A 10,121-nucleotide genomic window follows, 5' to 3' on the forward strand; every position below is an offset into this window, starting at 1 on the left:
GTAACAAACACAATTGCTAGTTTTTCCAATAACAAAGTCACTAAGGCATTTGCAAATTCAATAACTAGATGATTATATTAATAAAAAACCATAAATAAAATTTTCATTGACAAAATACAAATGCATTGTAAATGACTACTTAACACAAAATAACAAACAAATAATGCCTTATGAACTAACTTAGCACTTCCATTTACTCGGAGCTAGTTGAGAGGGAGTTTATTCATATAGGTCATTAGATCATCAAACTTGGTATGTATACTTACCCAATTTTAAATATTTAAATAAAGATATAAACATACAAAATAATGTTAAGGATATCCATTCTACAAATTTCACATAAACATAATTCCAATATTCATTTAAAATTACATTTAACAAAGTTTAACCCTCTTGAAAACTTTTTATAAATTATTAAATCCATCAATAAACAACTGCTACGTTTTTTTGAGCATGCCATCCTAAAGAATAAAAATACGGGAAGAGGGAAACGCACTATTTGCGAAGAAATGTCATCAATGTACTTCAAATTCTCTGGAACGTATATAACTTTTCTCCCACGTCAGACTATTTCTGCTTCATACGTAACTCTTCAATTTTTTGATTTTCTGTCTTGGAAAAAGGTGGGCTACCGCAGCCTTTTCCAGAGCACCAATGCCCATCAAGTCTCCAGGTAAAGTTTCAAACTTTGGTCATGATTATGTGGACTGGGTACATGTTGTAGACATTTCATCTCCGTGACAATTGAAAGAACATGCATTCACACAGGAACACGAAGCTTCAGTTAAATCTGACATCATCCATTGAGTCTGATAGAGTGATCCCCCACTAGATCCTGGGTTTGCTTTTGTAAGTTTTAAAGTTCAGCTCTGCTGTGAAAAAAATAATTGGGAAGGACCATCTGAAAACAGAAACAGATTAAATAATTGACTTTGCAGGCAGCGGATATTGGCAGTTCGAAATAACCTGGTTTGATGGCAAGACATTCTTTTTTGTAAGATTTGAAGCCTTGAACACCTTACATTTGCCTTTCTTTTATGGGTTTTTGCGATATTTTTTCGGGTTCATTCATTATTTGTGCAAGATATTAGTATGGGGTTTTAAGATCATTCCGGTGGTTATGCATTTGATGATTTAGATTGTTGAAATTGTTACAGCATCGTTTGATTCGTTACGGTATATGCGATATCCCTTTTATTGTGAGTTCTTGGTGTTTGGTACTTAGAAAACGCACATCAGTCCTATTGATCTACTTTTGTCACCCGTAAACAGTTTGATTCCTGGGAACCATTCCCTGAAGGCTGACAAACAAACTTCTAGGTGTCCTACCCTAGTGAATTCTGCAAATTCCTAGAGAGCAGCCAACAAGCCGTCAAACACTTTCTAGAAGATTTTGGAATTGTTCTGCATTGAAATTTGACATTAAATATCTCAGAATGCTGGATAGACTTTCAATACCGTTTCCAGGAGTTCGGTGATCTTAATACCCATTCAGGAGTTCCGAGAAGCTTCTGCTGTTTTCGTTCGCCGTTTCTTGCCAATCCTGTTTTCTGTCATTTTCTTTAGAATCCTACCTTCAAAGTTTCTGTCCTTTCCTGACCTAGTTATCTCTTTTCTGGATACTTGTCTCGAAATCACTCCTCACTGCTTATTGTGCGGCATAGGTATACTTTCAGTTTTATTTAAATGCTCGTACCGAGCGCCAATTTTAGCTTCACTGCTCGTTTGTTAATACAGAATATTTTTTTATTGTTATGTGTAGCACAGATGGGCCTATTGAGGAGATACTGAACAAAGGGACAACGACTGTACATGTTACAGCTCTGGATGGTCTTGTCAATGTCAATTCCTTGTTCACGGTTGCAGTTTTTGTTGGGTTATCTTTGGCAACTCCCGGCCAGAGAAGCTTAGATGACTCAGGTACCTGTAATGCAGGTGAGGATATTGCTAGGAACCTTTTGATATTTGAGGTGGCATCATTCAGTGCATTTCTGTTTTCAAGTTTGATTGCACAGGGTTTGAAGTTAGCAATCATGCTAATCAATAGCAAACAAGTTGATGATGCATTCCGGGCTCATATCAACAACAAGATGTTGAGGCTTGGAATGCTTGCCTCTGCAATTGGATCTGTAATGGGATGTGTTTTTTTGATGATGTCAATGGTCAATGTTATACAGATCAGGCTTGGTGTATTGTCCTGTGGGAACAGCTCCACTGTAAGGGCGACTATAAGTCTGGTTGGTTTAGTTTCAACAGCCCTGATTATCTATATTTCTACTGTCTTTTATGCCTTTACTCATTAGAGCAATGAAATTCAGCCACAAGCCAGACATAAATGTGATGCACTGCTACTCCCAAACTTGAGGAGAATATTGTAACCTACATCAAGATGCGTGTTTTTCAATGTCCACGATTTAAGTAATGAGGAGCAGGATTCCCTTAAGTGTCACAATTCTGGTGTTTACAATACCGTGAATGTCAAAACATTCGCAGCCTGCAGCCCTTGCACTACCTACCTTTGAAAACTTTTGGTTCTGTTCCTACCTGAAAAGAATGGCAGTTGTTAAGATCAACAAAAAGATACAATGATGGAGATGTCCTAGATGATTTTATACTTTATTTTGTATTTTCCAAGTCTAAACTCTGATGAGTACAATTTTATGTTAATATAAATTGTTTTTTCATGTTAGGTTTGTCATGGTCCTGTTTTTGCATTGAGTACATTTGAGGTTGTATGATCACTCGATGTATTGGCTTTTCATAGAAAGTCTCATCAAAAAAATATTTTTATCAACTTTTCTCATAAAACTTATGAAAGCAGGCTTGCACCTTGTCCTAAATTTTCCTTTCGGATTTTAAGCTTGGTGAGACATTAGTATTTTAATTTTTTATATCTAATAAATAAATTGTTGGGGTTCTATAAGTGGGGTCCCATCTCAACTACAAACATATATAATAAAACACATAACTATGATCCTGCATAACCAACCCCATCTAGGCAGAGGAGGCAACATCAGAATAATTTATCAAACAATGTATCCTGCCTTTTCTCTTTGAGATCGAAGAACCACATGACCAAAAGATTATTTTTTGCACTCATCTTCCTATTATTTATTTCTGTCCATCTAGTTGCATCCTCCACTTCATCATATTTTAAATATGCAGCAGATAGTGATTTATTGATAGTTTCTGGTAATGAGTCTGGGATGTCGGCTCCAATTCCCCATCCCTCTGCCTTAGTCAATTTAGATGGCCATGCTGCATTGAGCATCATAAAGGTCTATGGAGCAGGCGACTTTCGCCTGATCGGATTGGAAGCTACCACCAGAAAGCCTGAGTTAGCTATTTTTCCTTTAGAGTGTACTGAATCCTTGCATTCCATGCCCATCATAAAGGTCTATGGAGCAGGCAACTTTCGCCTGATCGGATTGGAAGCTACCACCAGAAAGCTTGAGTTAGCTAATTTTCCTTTAGAGTGTACTGAATCCTTGCATTCCATGCCCTTATATTTCTTTTGCTTGGCTGCATCCTCTTTATTCAAAAACCAATCAACCTGTGACCGGGAAGCCCTAACTACATCAGAGTACTTTTGTTGGCAAAGGGGGCGGGGGCTGGTATCGAATTCACCTTTGCATGTTGTATTTTAGGAGATCATGTCTTCTGGCTGCCTAGAGAATCATCAGTTTCAGAATCCCCAGAAGCATCTGATGATACAGGAGCCACAAGTGTGGCAGATAGATAGAGACGTGAGTGCCTTTCCAGCATGTAATATTTTTGGAAAATTTGGACTTTTCCACCTTACATTCATATGCAATGTGCCCTACCTGAAAGCAGCTTCTGCACCTAAATGAAATGCTTTCATAGTCTAAATTTAAAAGTTATTTCCAGATCCTATTTCCAACTTTGAGCCATATCTCAAAAATCATATCTCATCGGGTAACCCTTTTGAGATATTTAATTCCATCTGTATTTTTGCTCAAGTTAAGAGGATCAATCCGTCCATTTTCAGATCAAGATCCATAAATCTACCTAGCATATTTTCTACACCTTGAAATCAGGTATCTGCCCAGAATCGAAGAGGCAAATATGGAAGTCTTGTTCATACTGGCATAGTTGTAAACGACTCTGTCGTAGGATTTAATGCTGGGAACCAAGATTTACCAGCAACACATTTTTTATACCACAACCAAGGCCCCTTAACTAAAGAAATTCTTTATCTTCTATTGTTTGACACACAAGCACAAAAATGCCTTGTGCACTTGGATAAATTTCACAACTTGGCAACAGGGTCAAGTCTACGGCTTAGCACTTTTCCAGAAATCTGAATAGAAAATGATTAACTACATAGAAATTAAAATCTGATCCATAGCATTACAGGTATTCTGGAAATTATTCTGGAAAACAAGATTTTGAACTCAGAAAGGCTCTTTTTTTTTTTTTTCTGCGGATACCATGACCATGTAATATTGGTGTTTTTGTTACAAATAGCCTCTATCTTTTCACTATTTATTGAGTAAATGACCCTTGACAGACCAAAAAAGACAAAAATGTGGAAACAGAATAAAGATATGGTACATTTCTGGCTCCAAACATTTTGGACCTTTTTTGTTTGTATGAAATGGTTTGTCCCATCTATCATTCTGTGGTTTTACACCAAGAATATACTTGTTTATTGAATTCCTGATGCATTATAGGGTCCACAGATTAATATCTTATCTTGGCTGTCGTTTTTTATTCCAGTTCTCAGAATCAATAACTTGTGAAGCGGAGTTCATAACAAAACTCCAAGCCAGGGGGTGAATTGTAAAAGTTTTTCCCTTCTGTGACAAATTAAGTACACATGATGATAATGATACATTCTGCTGATGCAGTATGTAGGAATGTTTTTTAAGTGATGATATGAAGGGATACAAACTAAAATAGTAAAAAGCAGACCCAGTCAGCTGAGATAGGATCGCACAACAATTTTTTTTTTATTAGTAGTAGTCATAGTTCCAGGGAGTTTCTTGATAGGGAAGTGGGGGGACAGGGAGACGGGTTTTGGAAACAGGGGACTAAGGGCCTAAGTTTGGGGATGGTGGTGTGATGTCCCCTTCTAGTTGACATCTGTCAGCTGAGTAGATTAGCCTATCACTGACCCTCGTAGGCTGATGATGTTGGTTAGAGCGTCCTCTGGAGTTTTGGTTCGTCATCTTCAGAGTGAGCACTCCAGGTTTGGTTTTCGTTTTAGGTCTCCAGGACTCCGTTTGAGATACTTTCTATTTTTAGCAGTCCTGCCATTTATAGCCAATGCGTTGGATAGGGATGGAGTATGGTTTGGCAGTCTCCAGTTCAGATGGCAGGCAATTCTGATAAGTACTTGGAGAGATATTAATATTTAATTATTTTTAATTGAATATTAAATGGGTGAACTTTAATGTTTAATTGTTTTAAAAGTCACTTTAAGTCAACTTAAATGAGGGTCTAGCTCTCGTCAGATGGGGCCAGTTTTATATTAAATGGGAAAGTGATTTATTTTTGACACTTCAATAGTCAAAAATTAAATATTAAAAGTTAAACATCATTTAATGCCAAAATCGCACCCTTCTTGGGAATCGCGCCAAACCCTAAGTGGAGAGGATTAAAGAAGATTTTAGGTCTTCTTTTCATTATGCTAAGGTTTGGATATTTTGATTGGAGCTCTGACAGGAGTTTTGGCCAAGGGTTTCAGCAGAAGATTCTTCTGCAGTGATTAGAGGTATCGGTACAGGAAAACGTGGGATTCTTGTACAACAACATCAGAGGCTGTGAAATATCAGTTGATCTTGCTCTTCCAGTTGGTTTCATTCAGGGACCAAGTTTGTGCTTATTAGTCAGAGAGGCACCGCTATTCTTCAGTATTTTGTTGCAGCAGCAAACAGGGAAACAGAGGTACCCAAAGGAGATATTTATTGGTGGTTGTACGGCTGCCTGGGGAGTAGCGCCAATCACCTAAAGGGGGCCTGCGATTTGCATGTTGGAGGAATCAAAAAAATATTATAAAAATAGCTGAAGGTGCACCTAGTCTGGAGTCATCCGTTGAGCTATCATGTTAGCTGTTCGGGTCAGTCTGGAGCAAGTTACAGCATGCTGTCATAATGGACTGTGTATGACCAGCAAGGAAGAAATAACGGTTTCCAAAATTTCATGGTATCTTTCAGTTCCTATCTAATAATTTTTGTTTATGTATTGAGGGTCGATTAAGGTTGAATAAATGTAATAAGAGTTTGATCAGTTTATTACTGAACTATAATTGATTTCTAGCGTTTCCTTATAGTTGCTTTTTGAGCTTGTAATAGTCAAAATATACTAGCTGTTCAAAAATTTGCAAAGAACAAACTTAAAACGCAGCAGGATCAACAAAACTACAGTTGTCAGAGTTGAGGGCCTTTGAGGTTCTTACAATGGTATCAGAGCTAAATCCTGCCATCCTCTGGGTTTAGCAGTTACATGCAGTCACAAGAAGTGGGTTCACATAGGTATTACACACACAAAAGAGCCCTCCTTGAAGGAGAACAAAGCATTAACAGGCAGTCAGATACTATGGGTGACAGGCATGCAGGCAGTCCACCCAGAGGCCACAGAGCTGAGGATGAGGAGACGAGAATTTTTTAGGACTATGGCTACAAGGCAGCAGCAGGTTGCTTAGGCTTTACAGGCACTCACCACTGTGATGGAGCGTATGAATCCTCCAAACCGACCTAATCAGGACCCAGAGGATAACAGGAGTGTAGCCAATATTCCTAGACCTCACAGGGCGGCTACACGCACAGTTGACAGGCCTTCAAGGCCTAATTTCTTGGTAGAAGAACTTGAGGATGTTGCTAGAGCTGAGGCAGAGCCTGTCTTTGTTGATAATGTTATGACTGTACATGATGAGTGGGGTCTTCTTCCACCTGATGTTAGGCAGAATCTGAATTTTGATCAGTTCATGAGGCAAAAACAGGAGGTAGAGAGAAACAGGCAAGAGAGGAGGCCTCGTTTCCAACATAGAGATCTTGAGTTTGCCACGAGCAAGCTCACTCTACCTTATTATGATGGCAGCGGTGTAGTTACAGCTAGGTCCTGGATCCATAAAATGGATACATACTTCACACTGAGGCCCATGATTGAAAGGGATGCAATTAAGTTTGCAACCTTACACTTGGACGAAATTGCACATGAGTGGTGGCATAATGGACTCATCACTCTCCAACATGATGAGATTACCACCTACCAGGAGTTTGCTGATTTGTTAGTAGAGAGGTTTGATAAGAAAGATCCTGAGTCTTACTTCCGGGAGTTAACACAGCTAAAACAAACCGGGAACTTGGAGGCGTATGTTTCAGAGTTTTTGAAATTGTCATGCATGTTGAATAACATGTCAAATCAGCGATTAGTAGTCCTGTTTATAGAGGGACTCATGGAGCCTTTGAGAGGTTGGGTAAAGGCATTTGATCCCCCAACACTTCTACTTGCCATTAAAAAGGCACAGAGTATGGATGTGACAGCCACTCAGAATAAATTTGGGTCAAAAGGATCAACATCTTTCAAAGATAATAGGAATTTCAGCAAAGGGAAAGAGAAATCAGACTTTAGAAATGATTACAAACCAAAGCAAGCAGCCCCTCCCTTAGATCGTGAGACACTTAACGATTTAAGGCAGAAGAAACTCTGTTTTTATTGCAAAGGTCCATATGATGCCAACCATGACTGTCCTTTGAGGTCTAAGGGCAGGGCAAACAGAGTAATGTGGGCATATTATGAAGATTCAAAATCTGATCATGAAGGTCAGCCTGCTGGTTATGAGGATTTAGAGGCTGAAAATGACACATAGGGTCCTCCGAGACTTGACAAAATGGATGCAGAAGGTGATGAACACCTTAAGGAGGCACTTCTCACAAGTATTCAGTAGGAAGGGTCATTCAAAATGAGAGGAGTACTTGCTTGTCAGAAAGTTATTACACTGTTGGATACCGGAGCCACACATAACTTTATTGATGCCAGGTTGGTGGAGAAGAGAGGAATCCAAACAGAGGAGTTTGAGGGCATCCGTGTGAGGGTGGCAGATGGTTACACTATAAAGTGTAATAGGATGATTACACAACTCCCATTACGTGTAAACAATTATGAGTTCAAGACTGATTTCTATGTGGTTCAGATGGGAGATACAGATTTGGTCCTTGGTATGAAGTGGTTGCATGAACTAGGGAAGTTTACACTTGACTTGCAGGAGATGGAGATGTCTTTCACCGTTGATGAGAAAACACATGTGTTGAAAGCGATTAAGGACAACAATTTCAGAATGATTACACTCAGGCAGATGGAGAGGCTTGTACGCCATGATCAGACTGAGTGGGCAGCAGAGTGTATGATCATGCCCATACAGCAGGATGCTCAGGAAGTTGAATATCATCCTGACATTCAGATACTGAGAACCAAACATAACAAGGTTTTCAGTGACATACCATCAGGGAGGCCACTAGATAGGGGTTTTGAGCACATCATTGAGCTAGAGGAGGGAGCGAAGCCAGTGATGATTACTCCATATAGACATCCGAAGCGCCTGAAAGATGAAATAGAGAAAACCATACAGGAGCTTCTGGCCATGGGACATATTCGGCCTAGTAAGTCCCCCTTTGCTTCTTCAGTTGTTTTGGTGAAGAAGAAGGATGGCACATTGCGGATGTGTATTGATTACAGGGTCCTTAATAAGCGGACGATCAAAAACAGATATCCCATTCCGCGTATTGATGAGGAATTACATGGGGCCTGTTATTTTTCAAAGATTGATTTGAGATCGGGCTATCACCAGATTAGTGTCTGTGAGCAGGATATTGAGAAGACTGCTTTTCGTTGTCATTATGGACATTTTGAGTTTGTGGTTATGCCATTTGGGCTAACCAATGCTCCTGCTACTTTCCAGTCCACAATGAACAAAGTCTTCAGACATCAGTTGAGGAAATCGGTAATGGTGTTCTTTGATGATATACTGGTTTACAGTCGTACTTGGGAGGAGCACCTCAGTCACTTAGATACAGTTTCGAGCATTCTGAGCAGGGAGTCCTTGTATGCCAAGGAATCCAAATGTGACCTTGGAATGACTGAGTTATTGTACTTGGGTCATATTATTAGTGCAGAGGGAGTGCAGATGGATCCTGAGAAGATTTGTGCTATTGTAGATTGGCCTACTCCAGTGAACCTTACTCAGTTGCGTGGGTTCTTGGGCCTATGTGGTTTCTACCGCCGTTTTGTTAACGGTTATTCATGCCATGCGACACCTTTGACAGACTTGATGAAAAAGGGTGCCTTCTTATGGACTCCTGAGGCCCAGGAGTGTTTTGAGACGTTCAAGGAGCTCATGACTCCATGTCCAGTACTTGCTACACCTGATTTCTTGAAGTCATTTGAGTTACAATGTGATGCCTCTGGTGAGGGCATTGGGGCGGTGCTTATGTAGGACAAGCACCCTATTGCTTATGAGAGTAGGAAACTCCGTGGACTCGAGAGAATTTACAACATTTATGATAAGGAAATGTTGGCCATAATGCATGCACTGGCCAAGTTTAGACAGTATTTAGTGAGCAACAAGTTCTTGTTGATGTGTATTTTGTACACGACCAAACACAGAATAAAATACCTAAAGGTACCTTATCCTCTCTTGATTAAAGTCTCTGAATGCTGAAGATGTCGCGAAAAGGATCAATCGAGATGACTTCAAGGTTCTTTTTTGTAGGATCTCTACGTGTGGATAAGCACCAGTGGTCGTTGTGTTTGCTGTTTCCTCAAGGGGCCTTACGCACTTTCAGAGAAAGCTTGTCCGTGTTACTCCTTTCAAATGAGGGAATAGGATTTTCCTAACACTAACAGATTTTCAAAAAATGTCAAAAGATAAGGGTTTCGGGGAATAGAGACTTAAACTGATCCTAAGAATGACTCAATGAAGGCTAGACTTGATAAGATTCTACCAATTTCAGTATCGCCAAGAAATTACAACTCTACTGGAATTGATGCGATCTTCTAAGGGGATTCAATAACTTTCAAATCATCAAGGATATAGATACTATCATAGAGATACATATCAATAATTCCAATAATGATTGAATTCTTAATCAATCTTAATG

General features: G+C 39.4%; 1 protein-coding gene across 7 annotated transcripts; it reads left to right on the forward strand.

Moving 5' to 3' along the window:
• Window positions 1–491: 491 nt before the first annotated feature.
• Window positions 492–2,684, forward strand: LOC131070908 (uncharacterized). 7 transcript variants are annotated; one of them, XM_058006583.2, is made up of 4 exons: window positions 539–673; window positions 769–849; window positions 939–994; window positions 1,763–2,684. In XM_058006583.2, exons 3-4 carry the CDS (start codon window positions 975–977, stop codon window positions 2,301–2,303), a joined length of 561 nt encoding a protein of 186 aa, XP_057862566.1. In that variant the 5' UTR covers window positions 539–673; window positions 769–849; window positions 939–974; the 3' UTR covers window positions 2,304–2,684. The 7 variants fall into 7 exon arrangements, 6 of the variants coding, with proteins under 6 accessions (XP_057862570.1, XP_057862563.1, XP_057862569.1 ...); XM_058006587.2 differs by lacking the exons at window positions 769–849; window positions 939–994 and having other exon boundaries at window positions 492–673; window positions 1,763–1,935; window positions 2,178–2,526; XM_058006584.1 differs by lacking the exon at window positions 769–849 and having other exon boundaries at window positions 555–673.
• Window positions 2,685–10,121: the final 7,437 nt, after the last annotated feature.

The sequence above is a fragment of the Cryptomeria japonica genome, chromosome 1, assembly GCF_030272615.1.
Source record: "Cryptomeria japonica chromosome 1, Sugi_1.0, whole genome shotgun sequence".
Taxonomy (NCBI): Eukaryota; Viridiplantae; Streptophyta; class Pinopsida; order Cupressales; family Cupressaceae; genus Cryptomeria; species Cryptomeria japonica.

Coding starts and splice junctions, on each gene's coding strand:
- LOC131070908 (XM_058006580.1), top strand. CDS start 510: ATGTCATCAATGTACTTCAAATTCTCTGGAACGTATATAACTTTTCTC. Junction 674..1,762: donor AATGCCCATCAAGTCTCCAG/GTAAAGTTTCAA, acceptor TGTTATGTGTAG/CACAGATGGGCCTATTGAGG.